This window comes from Setaria viridis, chromosome 2 (genome assembly GCF_005286985.2).
Source record: "Setaria viridis chromosome 2, Setaria_viridis_v4.0, whole genome shotgun sequence".
Lineage (NCBI taxonomy): Eukaryota > Viridiplantae > Streptophyta > Magnoliopsida > Poales > Poaceae > Setaria > Setaria viridis.
The window spans coordinates 27,683,900-27,709,203 of NC_048264.2; the positions used below are offsets into that span (position 1 = coordinate 27,683,900).

Below are 25,304 nucleotides of genomic sequence, written 5' to 3' on the forward strand. Positions count from 1 at the left end.
GAGGAGGACGGGGATGAAAGAGGAGTATGGGGAGAAGATAACCCACTTTTATAAGAAAGGAGGGAAAAAAGAAAAAGGAAAATAAGAGGAGTCCCTTTTCATTTATGTTTTCAACTTTAAATGGAATCAAATTATAAAATAATATGAAACATTCAATTTATCCTTTTAAGCAATAATCCTTTAATTTATTTTTGATTTCAAATGAACTCAAATTATAAATTAATGTTAAACATTCAATTCATTTATTCAAACAAGCCACATAATTAAGGGTATATATGACATTTGATCTCTTACATCCACTCTAAACATATAGGAGAAGCCGTTTTGCAAAACACTTTCCAGAACGGCTTCAGCTCCACTAGAGAAGCTGCTCCACTAGAGGAGCCACAGCCGGAGCCGTTTGAGCCACTGCCAAGCAAACCCTTTGAACATCTCTTGATACAGGAGACATCCACATCCTTCTTTAACGTCTCTTGATATAGGCATTGTCACATTTAATTATTTATTGACCTGATGTCCTACTCTACTTATAAAGCTCTACCGCGCATACTCATCCCTACTACCGGTGCACGTTGTTGAGGCTATGCAGGCTTTCTACTCTGCAGATGGCCGAGTGTGGTGTAGCCGGGATGGGACACGGCCAGTAGAGAGAGTTTGGGCAGTTAGGCCGAGTTGTCGGGGCCGAGAGGCTTGCGTAAATTTTTTTATTAATATTGCAGATCTCACTTGAACAGTAACACCACGCCTGAGATTGCACCAATCCTAGGACCTTTAGTAGACAGGTATAGATCTGCTCATCCATTTCGTACTTCCTTGTGCTCCGTTTGGTACTTCCTTGCGCTTTCGCTTTTCTGCAAAATTTTCATCGATGCTATGGCCTCTTCCTTTCCAAAATGAGGGATTCTTGCGCTAGGCTTAAAACGAGAGCCCTCGCGTTTCAGGTTTTGTTGTATGGAAATGAGAAAAAAAAATGCTCGCCCGTTGGGATATTAAATGAGAATAATGAAGCCGAAATGGAATGGAATGGAGTATAAGTAGTTCGATTTATGCAAAACGAAAGATGCTTGCCGTTGGGAGACACCATCGGATTGTTACGATTCATTATCCCCCGTCCCCACTGAGATATTCTGTCCATGAATATTGCAACACAAATAAATAATATTCTATCTGGTAAGCATGCATGACATGTTTTAAAAAAAATTGTTGGGTGCACCTACGGTTGGTGAGTGCAACGACGTGGCGGCAGGCGTATATGTGATACACGTGCACTTCCCTCATCCCTCCCTGCTAACAATAATTCATGTGCGGACGATAAAAAAGATCGATTGCAGGTGCATGGGCGACGACGGCTGGCTCATACGCAACCATGCGACGTGTGTGGCGTAAATCGATTACTTGCGGCAACGGCTGATCTCCGAGTCTCGCCTGGTCGGTCGATCGCTCATGGCGCTGTCGTCGACCTTCCCTGTACATTTTCTCCAACGCGCTGACGAGGCCGGATCGGAGATCGAGCTACTATACATGTAATGTTCTGCGTCGCGTTGCGGGTGGGTGATTGCATGATTGATGATTGCGAGTTCACGCGTCCCGCGCAAGAAATCAAGAGGGTCGCCGTCTGTCGTCTCGACCCCCCGGCGATCGATCGCCATGGCTCGTCATCGATGCGTCAGGTATGGTACAATAATGGTGGTCGAATGCTCGAAGATATAAGTGAGCTTTCGCCCGGGACACGACGGCGGCATCTTGTTGTGGCGCCATCGGACAATCACCCAATCCGGGTACTTGTCGAGCAACAATTTCTGTACTACTAGTATTTTAACAACTGCAATCATGGCACCGGCCTACTCAGCGACACAGATGACGCGCCAAGGTACACCTTGCTTGCACACATGCGCTTACATAGCCACCGTTGATGCTTGTCCAATCTCTCGAGTCCTCGAGTACCTGTTGCGAACAACGTACGGCGGACGACCTCGGCTCGTTGACCATAGAAGTTTTGCTGTACGCAGTTTATGTCATTCCTCAAGAAAATTCACTTCCATATTAAATGAGGTACGGGGACAAATGAGCAAAACTGGTAAAATGAAAAGTAAAGTACGAGGGGAGAGAAAAGATAAATTTCATCTGTATGAAACCCAATTTACACAGTTCCATCACATTGAAAAGCTTTGCATTGTTTCGTTCATCAAATCATGAAAGTCTAAACAACGTGGGATTACTGAAAATAACGGAATGAAACTTGCCATTAAGAATAGCCATTCAGAATACACTAGTCAGGTAATAACCGGTCTAATATCAGGGAGTCAAGGTTCTTTTCCTTAAATATATATAAATATATACTCGTTGCTAGTGTGGCGTGGTAATCAATATAATGGCACCCTCGACTTCAAAAGAGACTTGGTCATAAAGGGTTTGCAGTGTATCACCAGCCGTGGAATGGACTGACTACTCCAAATATGCCACAGAGCTAACCCATGTCCTTTTCCACGCATGTCGTCCTCTGAAAATATAATGCTCGTCCGACGCCAGCCAAGCCGCTCGCCTTTTTACACCAGAATCCAGTAGTAGTACGTGCATCCGAGGGGTCAACAGCGCGACACAGTTTAGACCTTCGAAATATCACCCCCACACAGTGCGCCGTAAATAGGCTGGGGTTGCGATAGCGTCACCGGCCAAGTTTCGTTTGCAGTCGCGCTGTTACGTGACAAGACCGGCCGATCCGACCCTGGCTAGCTAGGCCGAGAGCGACGGGCGCGTACGGACCCCGCCCGCCTGCTTCCGGACAGCCAGGCATCAGCCAGCTCCGGACGCGTTGGATCCAGTGCACGCACGCGCAAGCGTGTACGCCCGCCCAGCGTGCGCATCTCGCCAAAACCACGCGCCCGATCGATCCGTATGGGCCCACGCGCGGGCGCCAAAAGCTCTCACCATCGTCCTGTTCGCGTCACTTCTCGCGTACACCTACCTACGCAGGCAAATTGACCTGTAACTTGCTCATTAACCTTTGCCGGCCTACGTACTGCCAAAGAGGCATCAGTGTCAGAAAGCATATTGGACTGGCATGGTGATGACTCAAAACTTGTTAACCCTCCGGTTTATTAGTTTAGGGACTAGGGAGACAACGAGATGTTTCATACTAATGACGTGAAGGCCTTCATATATATTGTGTATTGTCGCGCAAGCACTGTGCGAAAATGGTTTGTCAAATGTCAAGTCCTATACTTATCTCGCCATCAAAGTTCCTCAACTGAATCATCGATACCCACCTTGGTGCAGCGGCAGCTTTCCCCGTATCCAAGAGATTGGGGTATAGACCTAGGCAAATGAAGTCCGCCCCCGCATCCAAAAGATTGGAGGGTATAGACCTGAGCGAAATGACGTTCGAAATAGCCTGAGGTTGCTAGGCTAAGCCCGGCCCATGACCCTAACACGACCTGGGGTGGTGCTGAGACTCGTCCTCGCTAATTATTTATTTTAAATATTTTACACGAAAAAATGGTAAGCAACCCGACCGTGGTCGAGCCCACCCCATGCCTCTCATGGGCAGGCATGAACGTGATTTTTTTTTTGCCACGAAACATTTCGGACTTTTAGTTGGCTACCCACAATTTGCTTAGGTCTATTGGGAGGACCACAATTTAACTCTAACAAAAAGTGGCAGCAGCAGTGAAAGGGCATTTAGCCTATTAGTTAGAGCAGCAAGCCCCGTTCTATTCCTCGTGGGAGCGAATTAAACAGGTTTGGAATAAAAAATTATAAAAAATATGTTGAGGCTTCGCCCTACTGACTTCGATAAAAAAAAAGAGGCAGCAACAACTCCAAGAAGAGCCATGTCAAAACCCCGTTTACAAACTTTAAATGGTTATAATTTACTTATTCAAAGGTAAATTAGGAAAAATAGTTTCACAATAACCAATAAAATTATTAGTTCAAAAAAACAAATGACTATGGAGAAAACCACTCTAGAATACTAGATATTTTTGGAGCGCGTAAAAACATAATTGTTGTTTGAAAAACAATTTCACAATAACCAACGAAATTATTAGTTCAAAACAACAAATGACTATGGAGAAAATCACTCTAGAATACTAGATATTTCGGGCATGTAAAAATATAACTATTGTTTGTATCGTTGCCAAGAAGTACTGTTTCAAATGATTTTAGAGGAGGAGCCACGAGCAAACCACTCTAGAATACTAGATATTTGTTTCGAAATTATTAGTTCAAAACAACAAATGACTATGGAGAAAACCACTCTAGAATGCTAGATATTTCGAGCACGTAAAAACATAACTGTTGTTTGTATTGTTGCCAAGAAAAAACTGTTTCAAATGATTTTAGAGGAGGAGCCACGAGAAAACCACTCTAGAATACTAGATATTTGTTTCGAATGATTTTAGAGAAGAAGCCACGAGAAAATCACTCTAGAATACTAGATATAAACATAACTATTTTTATTGTTGCCAACAAGTACTGTTTCAAATGATTTTAGAGGAAGAGTCATCGGTACAGTGATTCGCAAAGAGCTATTTCAAATGATTTTAGAGGAGGAGTCATGGGTATTTCAAATGATTTTAGAGGAGGAGCCACAAGAAAACCACTCTAGAATACTAGATATTTGTTTCGAATGATTTTAGAATAATTTTAGAGAAGGAGTCACGAGAAAACCACTCTAGAATATAAACATAACTATTTTTATCGTTGCCAACAAGTACTATTTTAAATGATTTTAGAGGAGAAGTCATGGGTACAGTGATCCGCAAAGAGATGTTTCAAATGATTTTAGAAGAGGAATCATAGGTACAGTGATCCGCAAAGAGGATGGCAGTTTCCCAGTGGCCATAGCAAGATGATAGTTTAGTTTCCTCAAGCTTGCAGAACAGCGTAAAATGTTCACCCTCCAAGCTATTTCTGTGGCTCCCAGCTCGATTGTTGCATAGACTGCCCCCAATAACTAGATCAAACCCACCAATTCTTCTAATATAGCTACACCATGTTCCATCCTAGCTAACTTGCACTCAGGACACTACACGACTCTATTGACACATAACTAAAATAAACACGACCAAATAATAAGATTAAGTCAAACATCGTTCACCTCAGATTTCTCAACTGAAATTATATCTACTTGCTACTATATATTTTAGTCTCTGTTTGATCAAAATCTAGGTCCTTCCAATTTATGGTATCGAAAAACAAAGTTAGAATGTTAATGTATGTATTTTCTTATCTATATCTAAGAGTTTAGACACTAAATTTTGATAGGTTACACAATTTAATTAAAATGACTATGATGCCCAAGAGTAGCTCCCCATTTGATCTCGTCCATGGCCCAAAAATGCCAGGACCGGCCCTAAACGCATGGCGGTGCTGGATAGGTTATTGATATGTTCTCAGGCAGGTTGGCCAATGAGCCAATGCTTTTCGTGGAACCCATTTCACTCTCAATGCTTTTGACTCTAATCTCATGCAAAATTGTTAGTATCCTCATAACTAACATTTTTCTCAGTTACTAACCTCATCGTGCTCATTAGGGATATTTTTTTCTAATGCTAATAATTTGCATTTTTTAAACTAAAGTTATAGTTGCTAGCTACCATTGCTTGGATGTGTATATATAAAGAGAGAGGAATTGGAAAGCAAAATGTCAACAGCATGCAGAGTAACACACGAATGTACCTCTCTTGCAATCATTTAGGGCTCCCCAAATACATGGCACTGAGCAAAATATCTTGATAATAAAGGACATGCCATTGTAGATGGAAAGTTGAAAGCTAGTGTTGCACCTAATAATAATAAATTAGAGGAGAAAATCCTTTTTTACCATTAACCATGACATTAGTCTAAGTTTTATCCTCTAGCTCTTACAACTAAACAAAATAGAGGCCACAACTCTAAAAAAAATTATGAATAACCTATTAGCCCAAAAGAACATTGGTGATTATATTTGCTTGACATGGTCACTCAACATGACAGAATTATTGTTGACATGCATGAGGTGTTACATGACTTGATACAAATTATATTTAGTTAGGCCATTTTAATGTCATTTTTTAAATAAATTGTTTACACTGAGTAGAAGATATGATAAAGGTATTTTCAACATAGGGTGATAGGCATGCGGTGATGTAGCTCAGGGCGGCACGGCTCTACAGCGCAATGGCCACATAGCTTGGGGTGTGAACGTCTCTGCCACCTCCACTCACTTCGCATGGGGCATGGCTTAGGGCTGCAGATGTGGTGTGGGTGGAGCTGGCGGCGCTTCGGGCGGAATGGTTATTTCAAAGCTCACTGAATATTTGATTTGCTCTATGGAAATTTGCACTTCCATCTTGCATGGCATTAAAAGGTGGTGCCTAATAAATCACATGAATATGTGTGCAGAGTAGTGTTTGTGGATTTTGCTTCACAAAAAAGGTGATTTCATAATAAATTACACAAATGTTAGCACAAAACAATTCGCAGAGTTTAACCTCTCTTGGGTAGGTTTTCTTTCTTGAAACCCTCTGAACTTAATCATCCAATTTAGAAAACTTTGTATGTAGTAGTTGCACCTATATGAGATGAGAAGTAGCTTTAATGAACCTAGCATATTTGTGCCTTGTTGCTCAGGGATCATTTATTTAGAGATCATAGAGTTGTGTGGTTCTACATCATTGAATTAATGAAACAGCACACTGTCCCGCATTGATGTTGCACCCGTCTTGTACAGATGCCGAACTAGCTCAACAGCAGCAGGAAGAGCGGCATCTTCATTGCCATGTGTGTGGTGGCGCAGTAAGCCATATGCGGATATCCTTTCAATTGCCCAGAGATCACCGCCTTGATCATTTGATCATTTGCTTGTGCGTCTCACCAAACATTTCGAACAAAGAAGATTTGGTGCTCCGAGGACTCCAACTCCTAATTTTTTTAGGGCAAATCATAAGAGCTTCTATTGATTCAAAACATTGTTGCAATATTTGCTAGCAATCTCCTAATTGAGGCAAGCTATATGTACTCTGCCTTTACCGCTCTCCCACACCCCACTCTTTGGGCATCTTCCATCAGACGCATCTGTCATACTGGAAAGGGTATTGTCGTATTAATATGTTCTCACCTAGTTAGCTAGCCAATGAGCCAAAACTTTTCCAACTCATTACGCTGCCAATGCTTCCAACTCTAATGTTACAAATAATTGTTAGCAACCTCACCATCACCATTTCCTTTATAACTATCCCCATCTTGCACATTTAGAGGCATTTTTCTCTAATGCTAATTTGCTTTTAGTTGTCATCTGCCTCCTCTGGATGTGTGTGTATATAAAGAGAGAGAAATGGGCCAGCATTAGACTGGCTATAGAACTTGGAGTCTCAAATATTGTGGTGGAAACCGACTCAAAGGTGTTGCTCGACCTATGAGAATCTAGGAACAAACAACGTTTAGAGATCATGTCAATACTAGCTGAAATCCAAGAGGAACTTCTCTTCTTTTTCAATTGTTTTTGTTAGGCATTTGGTGAACCTAGCTGCTCATGTCTGTGATAAGGAGGCCTTACATTTAAGAGTTCTAGGGCGTGTTTGGTTGCTGAGCTTAGATCTAGTCTGGGTAGGAGTTAGCCATGGCTAGGATTAACCTGTCTAATCAGACAAATGAGCTCCGTATTTGGTTGACTGGCTTAGCCTAGCCTGATCTTTGAAGCCTGTGTTTGGTTGTATGGCTTGTACCGAGTTTAGTTACCTATTCTGGGATATGGTGAGTTCACCTCACCTCCGCATTGAATAATTATCATAATTTTATTACAGGAAGTGAAAGAATTAGCAAGACAAATTGAAGCATCCCCACATCTATGAATCATCAAGACATTCTACTCCAGAAATAAGACACATTCTACTCCAAAAACAAATGAGATTCATATGGTCTGGTCTTAAAAAATGAAACAGACAAACAATTGAACCATGACTTGTAATCTCCTTCTACAAAATGACCTCTTAGGAGCATGTGCCAATTAATGTTGGGTATCATGTCACCGCAATTCAGTGGTGCCTCCCAGCAGCTTGGTCAATGCCAAGCCACGTCGACGCCATGCTTCCCATCACCACCGAAGCCAAGCTAAGTTTTCCAAAATAAATCGGGATTCCTTGAGCAAATCAATCTTCTTACCTCAGCCTGCGCAAAATCAAGCTGTTGGACCTCAGCCAGCGAAAAATCAAGCTGTTGGATCCCCAAATCGACTATCTGGTTGGAGAGCTTATCGAGGAGCTCGATCTATTAGAAGAGATTAGAGAGGAGGGGGTTGCCGCGGTGCTACCATCGAGCTGGAAGAGGCCATGCGGCTTGGTGTCTGCGCAAGTTGAGGAGCGGGTTGTGGCAGAAGGCATCAACAATGGGTAGAGGTTTCAGCAGGTGGCGGCGGTGATGCGCTTTGAGAAAGGAGCGCATATCCGCCATGGACTTAAGCTCGTGGTGACTGATGGGAGCGGTGATGGGAGGCGAGATGGAGGCCAGCACGTGGTGGGTCATGGTCAAGCCCAACCTTGCTACGAGTTCTATATGCTCGATTTGGATGTTCTTCTTACCCAGATTTAGTCGACCTTTTTCACAACTCAGGCCTGCCTAAGTGCTCTGGCCAGGTAACCAAACAAATATTTCTTAGCTTGGGCTGGCCTGCCACCCAACCAAACACGTCCATAAAGTCTAGCTATGCCAATGGCTATGTCTTTTTAAGATAGGTTATGAACTCGTGTACTCCAATTGTAACTCTAAAAATGAACGAAGCGCTCTTAGTCTCGAAAAAGAAAAAAGGTACTGTTACATATAGTTAGCATATAGTTAACCGGCTAGGTGCTACTTCATACCACATCCTGCTGAGAGGTCGAGAGCATTTAAGTCACGGCTTTTTCTGATTAGCAAGGCATCGATCGATCTCGATCATGGTACTTTCCATACCAAGGCAAACACAAAATACTAAAGTAAGCATAGTAAATGGGCGTACCAATATAGTATTCCGGAACGTGCGAGGAGGGTGCGGTAAAAGATTTGGTCTCGCGCTCCTACGGAAAAAAACGTTGCGCGGGCGACGCCGAAACCCTTGTCCCCTTCGCCACGTCTGACAGGGACGCCTCCCCTCGCTTGACCGCGTCTGGGATCCGGCCCCGGCGCCGGCTTGACGAGACCACTCCAATCATCCCGCCGTGTGGGGCCGGCCCCCCGTTGATTGCCTCCTGGACGGACGTACCACAGGGTGGGGGCCGCAAATCACCGCGCGCCGCGTGGACCGGTGGCGAGGACACGTCGGCAGCAGCCAGCCGCCCGCAACGGAGGAGAGGAGAGAAGGGAAAGCGGGTGTTGCGCGAAGATCTTTTGCTTTCCGGTGGTTAAATAAAGTAATCGACTCGCGTCCACGTCGCTTACTAATTAACAGCCGGTTAAGCTCGCTCACCGCGCTTCCCCCGCTAACCACCGGGCTAATCGCCCGGCGCCGTGCAGGAGACGCCGGGGGGTGACGCACGAGGCGCGGGGGCACGAACGCTGAAGCAAACGTGGCGGAGGGACTAGACGGGTCGAGCTGGTGTTTGCTGTTCGGCGACGCGCAGCGGGGCCGCAGGTATGTCGGCCGGTGGGGGCCCCGCGCTCGTTTCGTCTCGTGCGATTCCTATCCCGTCGCGTGCTCCAGTGTCCAGTCCGAGGGGAGGAGAGGACGGGAGGGTTGTGCCACTGGCGCTGCCCGCGCGACATGTCCGCCGCCACGTGTGCCGGGCGGTGTGGGGTCCTCGAGCTTGCCGTACGTGGTGGGCCTCAAACACCTCGACCCTTCTGCCCTTCTGCGTTCTGTCTTCTCCTTCGCTTCCGTCCGGTCCGGATCACCCATGACGCCACTCGTGCGACGACCATACGCCCTGGAGATTTTTGGATCGGCCGCGTCGTCCGCATGCACGGATCGGTGGAGCAGGAGCAAATGCGACGGCACGGCACGGCCGCCGACCGAAGAAGCCGCGCGCGCGCACGTCGGGCAGGGAAGGAAGGGTTTGCTTCTTCTGGTTTCGATCTCTCTTTCTTTATCAGAAGTTTATAGGGGAAAAGGTTTCTTGCCACAAAGTTCAAGGGATCTAGCTAGCATCGACGTTCGACAATGGGGCAGTAGATAGGGCACGTTCTCACGATCGAGATACAATGGATGTAGCATGTAGTAGAAAGTTAGCGAAAAGAACGCGGTAACAAATGCTAGCTAGCACTTCGATGTGCGGCTTTTCACCGATAGCAGCTGCGGCACTCGATCGATCGTTCTCCGTCCAGCGTCGGCGTCGGCGTCCCCGGTCCCCGTAAGTTCTTCGTGGCAAGCCTGCCTAGTTATAAATTCTTATACTACTTTGATTAAGGGTTCGTAACTGTGAACATTGGTAATTATCAAAAAAAAAATGTGAGCATTGGTAGGTGAATTTTTACAGTCGCTTGTTGCATGTGTCCACGTCGGAACGTTGTGTTTGCGTGTGCGCGCGCACGGGCGATCGAGAGGCTTTCTTGCTTGAATCTGCCATTTGAAGTCATCAGCATTTCCTGAACCTCCGTAAGCACGGTATGTATCGGAATTCGTTTACCAGAGCTGGCAAACTTCTATAAGCACCTTATAAGCATCTTAAAAGGAACCCACTCTATTTCAAATTGTAAGTCATTTTAAAATATTTATATTCATAACTTTTACTATATATCTAGACATAGTGTATATCTACTAAAAATGCTAAAATGACCTATAATTTAGAACGGAGGGACTAGTACAAAAAATTACAGGACAGTGTGATGAATTCTAGCATCGAGTGCTTATTTGAATCCGATCATGACAAACCTACCTGGCTGCCTGCACTAGACAGCTACTCCCTCCGTCCCACGAAGAATACAGTTCTAAATATGTATCTGAGTTATTTGTCCAGATACATATCCGAAATTGCATACTTTATAGTACGGAGGGCTTCTAGCCATTCGATTTCGAGCTCCTGAGCTTGATCAAGCTGCTTGGCACCGGCCATGCTGAAACCAAATCCCTCATGGTCTAGCGTGTCCAATGACCGATAAATTTAGAGGATGTTGGGATCCTCGGATCAAACTTTAGTCCCTGTCACATCGAATGTTTAGATACTAATTAGGAGTATTAAACATATATTATTTACAAAACTCATTGCACAGATTCATCTCGCCGTTTAGCCTCCATCTGTGTAATTAGTTTTATAATTAACTCATATTTAATCCTCCTAATTAGCCTCCGAATATTTGATATGACACGGACTAAACTTTAGCTGCGGGATCCAAACACCCGCGAAGACACGGGATGCAGTAAAGTGCTAATCCATTTTTTTTAGAGTAGAGCTCGTCCAATTTGAGTTTGTATACAAACTTTTCCGCGAAGCACAACAGGGATTTAATATGAAACATCTGAGCTCAACACACGCATAGAAAACTAACTATGCATATTTCAAAAAAAAAAGAAATCTACTCTACACGCATAAAATATGAAGCGTAGCTGAGACTGCCTAGGACACAACTACACTAGTATCGGTTGGTCCAGTCCGCTGTTCCGTTCTTATCCAGTATGCCAAGAACTTCCGCCGCCAGCGGAGAAATCACCCGTCGATCGCTCAACACGTGTCCTCATATCCACGTGGCACCATCTCAACCTCTGCCTCTTGCCTCGCAACACGTGTTCCACCTCCTCTATAAATACCCGCTCACTCTGCGAATTTACGGCCACCTCGAAAATTCTCTTCCAACTTAAACCGTTTTATGTGCCCGCTCCCCTTCTTCGACGGTTACCAGCTTCACCGTCAATGCCGCCGCCGTCGCCGCCGCCACCAACAGGCGAACCGAAGCGCCGACGCCTGCTCTCCCTCCCGGCCGTGTGCCCGTGCGAGGGCATCGCGCCGGCGCCGCTACTCGCCTCCCTCCTCTCCCTCGCCGCCGATTTAGCGAGCCGCGGGGCCGGAGACGCGGGCGCCTTCCTCGTGCTCCGCCGCGGCATGCGGCAGGTGGTCAGGATCGCGGGCCTCCTCCTCGCGTTCCTCGAGGAGATCCAGGACGCTTCGGTGGCGCCCACGCTACCGTCGGCGGCGGTGCTGGGGCTCACGGAGCTGCACGTGGCCATGCAGAAGCTGCGGTTCCTCCTCACGGACTGCGCGCGGCGGGGTGCGCGCCTGTGGGTGCTCGTGAACGCCGGGCTGGCCGCGTCCGAGCTCCGGGCGGTGCTCGGGTCCGTCGCGGCGGCCTTGGACGCGCTGCCGAAGGGCGTCGTGGAGGCGTTGGTGGAGGCCGGGGAGCTCGCGCGGCTGGCGTCGGAGCAGGCGTGGCGCGTGCCGGTACGTCCGGACGCCGGCGACGAGCGCGCGGCGAGGACCGTTCGGTCGATACTGGAGCAGTTCAAGAGCGGCGTCTCGCCGGACGCCGAGGACGCCAGGCGGGTGCTCCAGCACATCGGGGTTAGGACCTGGTCGGAATGCTCCGAGGAGATTGCCTTCCTGGAGGATGAGCTGCGCACGCGAATGGACGGCGCCAGCGGCGACGACAGCAGCAGCAGCGACGCGGTACTCATCAACAGCTTGATAGCGTTCCTGGTGTACTGCCGCGTCGTGCTGTTCGACCAGATCGACGTGAGCCCGAAAGCGGATGCGGCGGCGCGGCCGGCCAGGTGCCCGGACTGGATCAGACCGGACGCGCTGCAGTGCCCGATTACGCTGGACCTCATGACCGACCCGGTGACAGTGTCCACCGGCCAGACGTACGACCGGGCGTCCATCACGCGGTGGATCAAGGCCGGGTGCCGGACGTGCCCGGTCACCGGCGAGCGGCTCCGCACCGCCGACGTCGTCCCGAACGCCGCGCTCCGCGGGATCATCGAGCGGATGCTGCTCAGCAACGGCGTCTCGCTCCCGGACTCGAGCGGCTCGGGGCACCGCCACGGCGCGCTCGCCAACACAGCCGCGCCGTTCGGGCGGGCCGCCGCCAGCGCCGCCCGCCTCACCGTCACCTACATCGTCGCCCAGATCTCGACGGGCTCGACGGAGGAGCGGCGGAAGGCGACGTGCGAGGCCCGCAAGCTCTGCAAGCACAGCGTGTTCTACCGCGCGTGCCTCGTGGAGGCGAACGCCGTGCCGTGGCTGCTGTGCCTCCTGTCCTCGACGGACGCCTCCGTGCAGGAGAATGCGGTGGCGTCCCTCCTAAACCTCTCGAAGCACCCGCGGGGCCGGGCGGCGCTCTTCGAGGCCGGCGGCGTGGGCCTCGTCGTGGACGTGATCAACGTCGGCGCCAGGGCCGAGGCGAAGCAGAACGCGGCGGCCGTCCTGTTCTACCTCTCGTCGGACCCGGAGCACGCCGAGGAGATCGGGCGCATCCCGGAGTCCATCCCGACGCTGGTGCAGCTCATCCGCGACGGCGCGCACCGCGGCCGCAAGAACGCCATGGTGAGCCTCTACGGCCTGCTCCAATGCGCGAGCAACTACGGCAAGGCCGTCGCGGCCGGCGCCGTGGCCGCGCTCGCCGCCGTGCTGTCCGTCGACTGCGAGGACCTCGCCGGCGACGCCGTGGCGCTGCTGGCGAGGCTCGCGGAGCATCCGACTGGCGCGCAGGCCGTGCTGGCGCGCCCGGGCCTCGTCGTCCGCGTCGTGGAGGCTCTCGCCACGTCGGCGTCCCGGTCGGGGAAGGACCACTGCGTGGCGCTGCTGGTGGCGCTGTGCCGGCACGGCGGGGAGAAGGTGGTGGCGCTGCTGGGGCGGATGCCAGGGCTGATGGCGTCGCTGTACACGCTGGTAGCCGACGGCAGCCCGCAGACGTGCAAGCGGGCGAGGGCGCTGCTGAACATGATCCACCGGCATTACGAGATGGGCGACCAGGCGGCGGCGGCGGCGCCGGCGCCGGCGTCGGAGGCCAGCGAGCGTGTCGTTCGCGTGCTATAGCCGCAAGACGTGCCGTAAGTACAGGATGTAGGGCTGGTAGATCTTACTTACCGTCAGCGAGTGATCGTTGTGAGAACATTTTTTGTTAATTCTCAGCTCGAGTTTTAGAAGAGCTGGGAACGAATTTTTGCTGCTTCTTTTCTTTTTTGAAGTTTTGTTATAATCGGATTGCTGTAGACATACACATACACACACGAATGTATAGAGAAGTCTGTTGTGAGCTTGAGATCGATAGCAGTTGTAGAAAGTGTGGCAGTATGGGGTTGCTGTTTGGAAGTTGCTGTACGTATGAGTGGCAAAAGTTGGCCTGTGTTATAACTGTGGAGATTCCAGTTAAAAAAAAAAAAAGTTACTGTGGCTTGTTGAATGCATGATGGATCAAATAAATGGATGACGAAGAGGTAGCTCTGAGGCGAATTTGGTCACTGATGCTAAAAATATCTAGGGGAAAAAAACAGGAGTGCCTCAGTGACAAGTTTAACTGAAGCTCAGAGTATGAGTACTACATTTCACAGTACTGTGCTGATATTTATAAGAGGAGCGCTAGCTGTACGTGTGTCTTGAAAATGAGTTTCCATCGTAGCGGCGTACGTGATTGGAACAGCTCACGTTCCTGTTGTTTCGTCTCAAAGGGGCCAGCAAACAGTTCGCATCGATCGTCTGCCATTGTCAGCGTCCGGTTAACGTGTGATTACCGTAGATGAAGTACAGGTATATAAATGTCCTAGTTTTTACAGCGCATGTGAAGCCCGTCTAGCTCAGTCGGTAGAGCGCAAGGCTCTTAACCTTGTGGTCGTGGGTTCGAGCCCCACGGTGGGCGTTTGAGTTGATTTTTTTGCTCTGCATTTTCAAACTTTTTTTTTTGTTATTCCCATTTGCCCATTCAGATAGCAGTATCATTTTCATAGGCTACTGTCAGGTCAGCATTGCGCACTGCAGGGCTGCAGTGGAGTCAAGCTCCAGAGCACATCACCGGAGCCGATTTCCTCCTGCTAATAATCATATCTGGCGCCGCTGTTGCACTCACCAGCGTTGACGTGTCGGGGGGGCGTGCGTGGTACGATGCAATTGCGGCACAGCGCAAGTCGGCAACGAATCCGGCGCTTACACGCGCCAACCCCCTGAAGTCCGGCTCCCTCGCCTGTGTACGTCGCCTACGGCCTGACTCCCCGTCCCATTTAATTATCAACACTCGTTAATCCCAGTCCTCCTCTCATCCTCTGTTGTTGCTAGATCCACCGATAAAAAACAATTAGTAGTCAATCTATGACCTGGTGCCTGCCCACGGCCCCACCCCCGTCTCCCACTGCCGCATCGTCGATCCGGTCGCACGCCGAGCCGACGTGCCCGTGCCTGCCCGCTCCCGTGCACCAACAGCGCGGGGCACGTGAGGCGCACCACTTGTTTCGTTAATTAATTACTTAACCACTAGTCGGGGTTAGCGCCGTTGATTTGCATGGCCTAACCTGGCTAACCCCATGCTGCGTCTGCGTGAGATCTCGCCTCGGAGCAGGAAGGAGGCGGCGGCGGCCTCGTGATCGGGTCACGGGCGACACACATGGTTAGAGAATTGCTTGGACGGTGGAATTGGACTGGCAGATCGCATGAATTTTTTTCCTCCTCCGATATAAATCTGCTGCTCGATCCGAGGTTGCTAGAACGCTAGCTATCCATTTGACAAACACGAACAAGTGGAGAGGTCTCTTACTCTCTTCGGAGTTCGGACTTTGCTGGCAGTGGCAGTTTATTTTTCTTTCTGACGGCAAACGATGTTGGCAACATACACGTGTAGACTGACACTTGGAATCTAGTGGCCCTTGACATTGGTAGGAGCACCGATTACCGAAGAAGAATAAGAAGGTGGCAACTAAATTTGGGAAACAGAAGAAAAGAAAAAGAAAATCATATTCATACTACTGGAGTATTATAATAAAAGCTGCAGAACTCAGCCTTAAAATTTGTGGATAAAATTTGGGGGATCCGGAGCACGTGCATTTGGGCTTTTGGAACTGAGCCTGTCTGCCAAACCCATCGCCGGGAATGATGGGCCGCGTTAAGTGGGCCACACCCATTCCACCGCTCTCCACGAAGACCCGCCCGCAGGCCGCAGCCAGAGTCTCCCGCGCCTTCGCTGCCAGCGCAGCCATGCTACTCGTTACCTCGGCGCCCTTCAGCGTGACACCCTTACTCCGACGCTCGTCGATGGCCAGCTTCGCGTTGAGGAGTAGGCGCGGCCGCCCGCTGGAGGAGCATGCGCGTTGGTCCGCGAGGGGAGCTCGCGCGGCTGCCCGCCGGAGGAGCAGGAGCGTCCGCCCGCCGGGAAGCTCGCGCGCCCGCCCGCTGGAGGACCTCCCGCTGGCCGCCTGGTGTGCTCACCCCGCCGAGAGGAAGGGCCCCGCGGTCGCCCCCGGAGAACCTGCGCCAAATTTCTCAATCTCCGCTGGAGATGTCCACCTGATACTCGCCGGCCAAATTCATGCCCGGCATGGTGAGTTTCCTTTCCATCGTTCGCAATGGAAGCTTGCTTGATCTATTGTGAATCCATTTTACCATCTACCTTCACAAATTCATTGAAGAAAAAAGTTAGAATTATAACTTTCCCATCCGCCAGTTTCCACGAGTCACAGCTACCCTCGTGCAGTGCTTGTGCGCCGCTTGAGGACGAGGCTCGGAGCCTGGAGGTGGAACGGCGCAAGGAAATAGCGCATGCGAGACAGAGGACGACAGTGTCGAGGTGGGACGAGCCCATCCGCTTGTTTTCGGCGGACGGGGGCGTCCCACATCTAGCGCGGATATTCTCTCGCAGGACAGACCCATCCTCCCTCGCCCTACAGCCAAACACCAGTAAAATCGGAACCGCCCCGTTCCATCCCAAATCGACCTCGCCACCAAATACACGGTTAGTTAATGTACTCGTGCTCAAAGATGGTGCGCTGATCCAGATCCACCCACTCGCGCACCACCATGCCTCTGCCTTGGACGTGTTCCTCGAAACCCCGCCGCTCCAAGATCGGCATCAACGGGCGTGAAACCGTGAAGCTTCGGGTGTGAAATGAAATAAACAGCTATAAAAATCCTAAATAAAATATCATACGATTTTAGTAGAAAAATTAATTACCTGGCTCAAAATTGAGCCGGTACGGAATAAGACAGTCTGCACAGATACTCCATCATCTGTGCCGGCTCGTTTAAACCCGGTATGGATGAATGATACGAGTGTTTCTCTAGTAGTGCGTTATAATAAAAATTCATTCTTAGACGATGGCACTGAAATATTAGTGTGTTAACAACTACGAATAAGAGTGAGAAAGCAGCAGCTGTTACCACGAATAAGGAAGGTTTAGAACAAGTTTGGCTCCGCCGGCGGTCAAAGTGTAGATAGCTCCGTATTGTTTACATATGTTCAGGGTCTAAATGGTATAGCTGGAAGACAAGTTAATGCTGGGGAACAATTTGGGCAGGGCTTCACTGGCCGCTGGGGCGGTCAACCTTTTCCCGCGGGTGCAACAACCCAGGCGCAGGCGGCGTAGGTAGGTGCATCAGCGCTCAGCCACGCACGCACGGGCCATCGCCACGTACGCACGCTCTGAGCTGCTGGTGAGTGCAGCAGGTAATAAAGGAGGTCCAATCTAGTTGCGCATGTGCTAATTAACGTGAGCAAAGTGACGTCGTCACCAGGTCAAAATCTTCTGTACTTCTTCCTCGTATGTTCTTCGAATCTATATATGTGTATTGACACGACCGTTGACCTCACACTAACCAACCGCAACCTCTAGATTTGGTCTGCACCTGCCCCCGCGGCCAGCACGCGTCTCACAAGTCCTATATATAGCTCAAAGGTTGAGAACGAAGTCAAAGAAATACCAAAAGGCATGTATATTTGGAGTTGTAATTGACTTGAGAGTTGGGACATTAACTAAAAGACATGTATGTTTCCGGCTATAAGAAAACATCACTCCTAGCCTCTACTTTCTCCGTTTCAAATTGTAGGTCGTTTTGACTTTTCTAAAATCGTAGATATTATTATCCAGCTAGACACACACTATATCTAGATATATATCCTAAAAAATAAAAACGACCTACAATTTGGAACGGAGAGAGTACCTCCTACCGGACACAAAAGGTACATACTCCCATTATAAATTACATAGGAAACAACACTTCATTAGAATCTCTTATATACTGACCATAGCACTAAGACACTACCAGTACCATCGGCAGCAGCGGGCCATCACCCTCGTCCTTTTCCCTGATCACGTGACAGCTCCGTTCGGATGAGATTGCTGAGGCTGCGACTGCAGCGGCTAGCTTTCTATAAACTACAGGAAACGGAGTTGTTGGTGCTGCAGCGCAGCGGCAAAAATCACAGCCGGTGCATCTTCAAGTTGTTCAGCAGGAGACACCAGCCATGCGCCCATGCATGCACACAGGTAGAGGTGGTAAAAAGCTCTAAATTTAGCCTAACAAAGATCAGGTTCAGAACCATAATAATATATGATTTTGATTAAATATGGATAGAGCTGAGTTGGATTGTAAAGGAGGTACGAGGATCATGATCTATTACCACCTCCTATATACAGGTGATCCTCAAGTTCAGAACATACGAGCAAATAAATAGAATATATAGTTAATGCTCTCAGCGTGCTGCACCTATCGAATGCACATGAGCTATCCAAGCCATTCATTTTTGAATCAATGGTGAGATGGTTCATGTAGGTAAGAAGTACATGTAATAGGTAGTGGATCAACGGTTGGATAGGGAGAAATAAATAGTTGAGATAAATCATATAGTCACATGTGCATGTGGTTTTGCATTTTTCATGTTCTTTTCGGACTCTACCCCAAACTTATGGTTTCCGAGAGAGGCCTAGCTTCATGCAAAATGCATGGCAGATCCGGCGTTTGTGCACGAAGAAACAAAGTGAAGGAAGTATACACGCAAGAAATTAAAGGCCGGGGTCACCGATCTTAGATAGGGGAAGAGTGGAGGGAAAAACACTCTTTGCAACGTAAAGAATTTAAGATCGCAAAATATGATTAATTATACGACGTATGTAGTAATACACACGTAAAAACTTGTATTTATTTGTCAAATCAAGCTATCTTATTTGATGATGTAGCTTCTGCGAATAGTTAGTTTTGTCAATATTGAACACAACAAATTCGGATATTTCTTTGAGGCACGTAGCAAACGGTAAAACAGGTACTAAACAACAGGTGCATCCCTGCGGGTCTATCTTCGCATATATAAACCCCTCCGCATTCTAGCTTTGAGCTCTCCCTATCTGGCTATATCTCTCTCACTCTCACCACATTCGCCGTGTCTCTCATGGAGCTCTGGATATGCAGTAGTAATGCCGCTGTTCATCACCATTACTGTCTTCTTGTACCTCCTCCTGCATAAACGCAAGCAAGCAGCTGTTCCCAGTGCACCATCTCTTCCATCGCCCCCCGGCCCCGTCGGCCTCCCACTCGTCGGGAGCGCCCTCCACTTCATCGGGCCGTTCAGCCGCAGCCCGCACGCCGTGCTCACCCGCCTCGCCGAGACCAACAGGCCCGTCATGTCCTTCCGGCCGGGCATGGCCGGGAACTTCGTGGCGGTGTCGTCCCCGGCCGCGGCACGGGAGGCTTTCGTCGACAACGACGCGGCGCTGGCGCCACGGTTCGTGCCCGACGTGGCCTGCGCCCTGGCGCACAGCTCGGAGTCCATCTCCTTCCTCCCGACCTCCAGCCCTCTGTGGAGGCAGCACCGCGCCACGGTCGGCGCCCACCTTTCCGCCGCCCGGAGCCTCGACGCGACCCGGCAAGTCAGGGATCGTCACGCCCGGGCCTCCCCGAGAGCATGATGAGGACGCGCTCCGGCACGCTGGTCGGGGTCGGGGAGGCCGTGCTCGACAGCGTGCTCGACGTCGTGTCCAACATCCTCTTCTCCGAGGACGTCGTCAACACGCGCGTGCAGGGTGACACACTATTCAGTGACCTCGTGGCAGTGCTTGAGGACTGGACCAGACCCAACGTCTCCGACGCATTCCCCTTCCTCGCGCCAATCGACCTTCTCGGCTCGCGCCACCGTGTCTCGAGAGGCCTGACCAAACTGTACAAGTTTTTCGACGAAGAGTTCGTTGAACGTCGGTTATTAGCCAATGGCGAGAACCATGGCGACTTGTTGGACGTAGTCCTCGCGCGGCATGCCAAGTCGGGTAGGATCACCGTGGAATGGGCGATGGCGCTGCTGCTCAAGCACCAAGACAAGATGAAGAAGGTGCAAGCTGAGCTCGTGGCGACCCTAGGCTCCAAAGACTTCGTCGAAGAGCGCGACTTGAACAAGCTCCCCTACCTCCAAGCAGTGATAAAGGAGACTCTCCGGCTGCAGCCACCGGCACCGCTGTTACCTCGACAAGTGGTTAAGGATGGCATGTCACTAGGCGGATTCTCCGTGCCAATTGGCACTTACATTCTCGTCAACTTATGGGCCATCGGGAGGGACCCAACGGTATGGCCACGGCCTGAAGAGTTTTTGCCTGAAAGGTTTCTAGGCAAGCAAGCGGCAGACTTCCGGGGCTTGGACTTCGCCTACAAGCCATTTGGGGCGGGGAGAAGGATGTGCCCCGGATTGGACTTCGCCACAAGGTTGGTGCCACCGTTGTTGGCCTCAATCCTGCACAAGATCGAATGGAGGCTGCCCGGCGGGATGGCGCCCAAGGACGTGGACCTCAGAGATCGTTATAGCACGGTGTTGGAGCTCGCCAAGCCCCTCCATGCAGTGCCGGTGTGCATGCTTTGACACATGACTTAGATATTGCATAAGTTTAACCCTATATTAACTAGCATAGAGAGTAGATGCATGTGTGACGTGCATGTGATTTATGAGAAAATTTCATTTGTTATATATAGCCATCAAGACCAGATCATCAGGTTGTGTTCGTGAGGCCTGTCGTCCTACCTGCATCTACTGGTTTTCACCTTACAGTTGTAGCAAGCGGCACAGACAGAGAAGGGCACGATTGATTATACAATCATCTGTACGAGTACGATGCATGCGTGATTGATTATATGCCTTGTATAATCATCAGTTATGGCCCCGTGCACAGCATCAATCCCGTAGGCCTGGGCTGCTACCTCGAGCTGATGATTCTGATCAAACTAACAGCAGCATTAACCGTAGTATCATATAGTACATCCTCAACTGATTTGCTCCGATGTTCATTATCCTCCATTGTTGTCGTCTTACGTCGGGACCTCGATACTTTATTATGCTTGATTTATATATCCCTCTCGCGTTTTTTAGATGAAGGATAAAATTCGGCCTAGTATATTCATATGGTGGATATATACAGCTAAGGGTATTACAGAGAATTCTTAGACTAGTAATCCTCAAAAAGAGGAGTTCAAAAACACCAGCAAGAAAACTGTAAAAAATAGTATACTAAGTGATGATTCTCGGAGAGTTACTGATGGAGTTAGTTGCTTACCAGATCAAAGTCAGAGTTGGGGCAAATGAACTAAGACAGCAGCAAAATCCACGCTACGGCCAATCCCCTACCGTCACCACAACGCGTTCCTGACGTTTGTTGCTCAAGATAGACACGCAAACAAGTGTAAATATAGCACATTCTGTAAAAAAAAAAAATTATCCGTCGATGGCTTACCTGCCTGCCGCCGTTGACTGAAAATCTCAGTCGACCGCGTTGAGTATGTTATCAGATTAATAAACTCGTAATGAATATGTGAGTCACAGTCTCACAACATTTATTGTAATGGTGACCGCATTTTTTTTCGAAAGACCGGCGTTCTTCCTTCCTTGGCGTCGGATTGGCCGGCGGCAACGCTGATCGTTAGCATCGTCAGCGCATCGGCAGCCCGCTCGCGGGCTCGCGGCTGCCGGAGGAGAGGATGCCGGCTTGCTGTAGTTTTTCCATTTGTGCCCTGTAGGCAGCAGGCACTGGCGGATCTACTAGGGGGTGGGCCGCAGCCCACCCTAAGATCTGGCCCAAGGAGTCCCCACCCCTGCCCGAGGCGCGATCCCGCGAGGCCGTGGCGGCGAGCCGGCGATTCAGTGTCTGAGTGGCGGCCTTGCGACGCGAGCGTGGCCTGTGTTGGACCTAGCCCGTCCCCGGTGCCTTCGCCGCCGTTGCGATTGATCTGTGACTCTGAAAACTCCATGTCGTACCGCGTACACGGACACCATCTCGCCGATGGCCATGCTGCAGGCGCTGACCACGGAGCCACGCCCCACGCCGGAAACGAGCGTACACGGACACTTTGGGTACGAAGTTTCGGTTGGATTTTCCAAACCTATGCATCTCTCCGACCAGGATTACAGTTCAGTTTTTCATCAATGATAACATTGCAGGTGGTGCTCACGACTCTAGCACAGATCACGAGAGGCACCACGTCACCATGTCGATGCACGGCCACTGCGTGCAGGCCATGTAGTTGACGCCGCCATCTCCGTTGTCCGTTGCCGCGTGGATGTGGGAGCTGAGCTGAAAGCCCATGGGATAGATCCAAGCAAATATACCACGGGTGGTGAGATTGATTTTTTTTAACGAACTAGCAGGAGAGCTGTCCGACTGGACGGTTCAACAATAAAAAAATACTTAGGTGGATTGGGACATCAACACAGAACAAACTAAGCCAACGAACTACTCAGCCACCACAAGCTCCATAGCTCGGCCACCGCACAAATACTGTCGGACACGTACACCACAATCGTGAGTCACACCGTACATTTTCTTTCACCTTCAAGTAGCTTGGCAGACGCCAGACTCACCGCTGCTATGCAGGGCCAACCGCCACCACCACAATACCAGATTGCCATCTTCTTCAGGTCGTGCACATGTAAATACAGCTCGACATCTTTAGAAACAAGAAGGGAAGCAGACTGCACTGTACCATGCCGACAAAGCCACTGTAAAGCGGGACCTATCACCGTAGTGCTACTGTAGCACCACACCCCAAACCAACAGGATGATTCCACCAGATCTGGACCTCTCCAAGGTTGCCTCGCAGACACCGTCACGAAAACACAACGTGTAGGAGTTTCGCCACATCCGCCGTTGGACTCCACTCCTCACTCTCGTCGCCTTAACTCCATGCCGCATATCTATTTTTTGTATTGGCATCAGAAAGGGGTATAATACCACTTTACAGCCCTAAGATCTCATCCATCTATCGAGCTGCCACTGAAAACTCAATTGCACTACAAGTTGTTTCCCGGGAGCCTCCAAAGCCACTGGCTGAAACCCTAGTGAACTCAATGTCTCCAAACTCTACCGCCATGAGGTCAAAATCACCGTTGCTCGCACATAGTTGCCACTGTTGCATTGGCACGCCATCGTTGTCACTTGTGCCATCTTTCGATGATGCCTCGCACCGAAGTAGCCTCGGCTATACCGGTCTACCCACTGCAGGATGCTGCAAGCTAAGTCGCCAACACATAGTCATTGCTGCAAGTGCCGCCAATTGATGTTGTTCCGCACAGCATTGTGTTGGTGCTCATTATTGACACCTTTTTACCCTTGTTTATCTTCAATAATGATATGGATTTAATACCTAACTATTGATCATACCTAATAATCAGGCCGTTTTCACGTATGCAATATATTTTGGAGGATATTCTATTTTCGCAGGAAATTAGACTTTAATGGAGCATAATCGGATCAAGCCTTAAACAAGCAACAACCCAGAGAAAGACGAAGGTCAAAGGGCCTAGAAAGGACCTAAGCCGATTGGCCTATAGACCCCAGGCCAATCGGCCTAGGTCCTGAGGAGTCCAATCGTGCTCATTCTTGGCGAGCAATCCTCTGTGATGCCTTAGGGGCTAAGTTTCTAAAGATATGGCAAGATGATCTCAGGATCAAAGTGAATCAAACAGAGATTTGGAGAGTTATCAATGATCATTCTTATCCCAAAGCTATCAACGTGCCAGGCCCACATGCAAGTGAAAAAGAAGACTCCAGAACACCTGAGATTACTTGGAGACGAAGGGAGGTGTGAGATGAAAGGGGGTGCGAGAGGCCACAAGGAAGGGCTATGCCGATCGGCCTCGAGCATTCCCTCACCCCCTTGACTTTCCATTTGAAGCATGGGTCCTCTAAACTATAAATACCCACATTCTCCATCGTGCATGGGGAGACATTCGACGCATTTAACTACAAGCAGCAGCGAAGCAGAAGGAGCCTGAGGGACACCACTTGGGAGAGCTGAGGGTTGTGCAGTTATCTAGGGATTAGCGTAGCTAAGCCGTAGCTGATGTGGGAACCCTGCGAGGAAGATCCACGTCGGAGTTCTTAAGTTAGGATCATCAGAATAGGGTAGGATCCCAGTGGACATCTGGTAATGTACAATCATTCATGGTGAAGTAATAGATGTGTTCTTGTTCTTAGCGATCTAATTGCCTCCTATGGTGTTATGCTCTTTCGGGTTTGCTTGCTTTTCAATCTATGATTGATGATAGATTGCATATGATATTTATGTGGTCGTGGTGACTAGATTTGCATGCCTGATCTTCCGATGAGTATGACATGTTCTTATGGTCGTGCCCTTAGACTGTCTATGCTGATGAGGATATCGCGATAGGTTCTTCCTTGTGTAAGGTGGGGGTTTTCGAGAACAAGACCGGAGGTGTAGATTTAAAGATGCCTTTTGCTATGATCATATCTATGTTGGTTTGCTACCTTGCTCAGAATTACAACATATGCATAGTCTAGGTTGCTCTGGATTAGTTATCTCTTGTTCATAGATTGGATCTGAACTACTCATCAACAAAAGGTTCCGATTGAAAGAGATTAGAAGATGCGGCAAGATACAAGGGCGACGATTGGAAATCGGCCGATTGGTGCTACAGTCAAGGATCGGTTGATTGGTGCTACAGTCGAGGAGCGACCAATTAATGCTACAGTCGAGGATCGGCCGATTGATCCTTGGAGTTCCGCCTCGCCCGACCCCTGAGGTTTGGGATCGGACGCGACTGACCCTCCAAGGGAGGATCTCCGCCTCGCCCGACCCCTAAGGTTTGGGATCGGACGCGCCCGACCCTCCAAGGGAGGATCTCCGCCTCGCCCGACCCCTAAGGTTTGGGATCGGACGCGCCCGACCCTCCAAGGGAGGATCTCCGCCTCGCCCGACCCCTGAGGTTTGGGATCGGACGCGCCCGACCCTCCAAAAGAGGATCTCCGCCTCGTCCGACCTTAGTTTCCAGGGTCGGAGTGAGTCTGAGCCCTCGACATGTGGGTCGTGATCGGTTACTCCTTGCCGAAGAGGTGATCGGCCGATTAGGAGGTTGGAATAGTTGGGCCAGTGTGGGCTTAAAAAGGATTATGAAGATGAAGAAGGAATCAGCCCATGAAGCGCGTGATAATCGACCTAGTACGAATCGTACTTGTA

General features: G+C 49.6%; 3 protein-coding genes and 1 non-coding gene across 4 annotated transcripts; all 4 read left to right on the plus strand.

The window, feature by feature from the left end:
• The first annotated feature begins 11,706 nt into the window (after window positions 1-11,706).
• On the plus strand, window positions 11,707-14,283 carry LOC117842798 (U-box domain-containing protein 19). The gene has a single exon (XM_034723312.2). The coding sequence runs from the start codon at window positions 11,799-11,801 to the stop codon at window positions 13,914-13,916; it is 2,118 nt and encodes a 705-aa protein (XP_034579203.1). The 5' UTR covers window positions 11,707-11,798; the 3' UTR covers window positions 13,917-14,283.
• Window positions 14,284-14,663: 380 nt separating this feature from the next.
• Window positions 14,664-14,736, plus strand: TRNAK-CUU (transfer RNA lysine (anticodon CUU)). The gene has a single exon. It is a non-coding gene; the product is annotated as a tRNA-Lys (tRNA).
• Window positions 14,737-19,270: 4,534 nt separating this feature from the next.
• LOC117844219 (oryzalexin E synthase-like) lies at window positions 19,271-19,762 on the plus strand. Its single transcript, XM_034724973.1, has one exon. It carries the CDS (start codon window positions 19,271-19,273, stop codon window positions 19,760-19,762), a length of 492 nt encoding a protein of 163 aa, XP_034580864.1.
• Window positions 19,759-21,071, plus strand: LOC117844221 (cytochrome P450 76M5-like). Its single transcript, XM_034724974.2, has one exon. It carries the CDS (start codon window positions 19,759-19,761, stop codon window positions 20,698-20,700), a length of 942 nt encoding a protein of 313 aa, XP_034580865.1. The 3' UTR covers window positions 20,701-21,071.
• Window positions 21,072-25,304: the final 4,233 nt, after the last annotated feature.

Coding starts and splice junctions, on each gene's coding strand:
- LOC117842798 (XM_034723312.2), top strand. CDS start 11,799: ATGCCGCCGCCGTCGCCGCCGCCACCAACAGGCGAACCGAAGCGCCGA.
- LOC117844219 (XM_034724973.1), top strand. CDS start 19,271: ATGCCGCTGTTCATCACCATTACTGTCTTCTTGTACCTCCTCCTGCAT.
- LOC117844221 (XM_034724974.2), top strand. CDS start 19,759: ATGATGAGGACGCGCTCCGGCACGCTGGTCGGGGTCGGGGAGGCCGTG.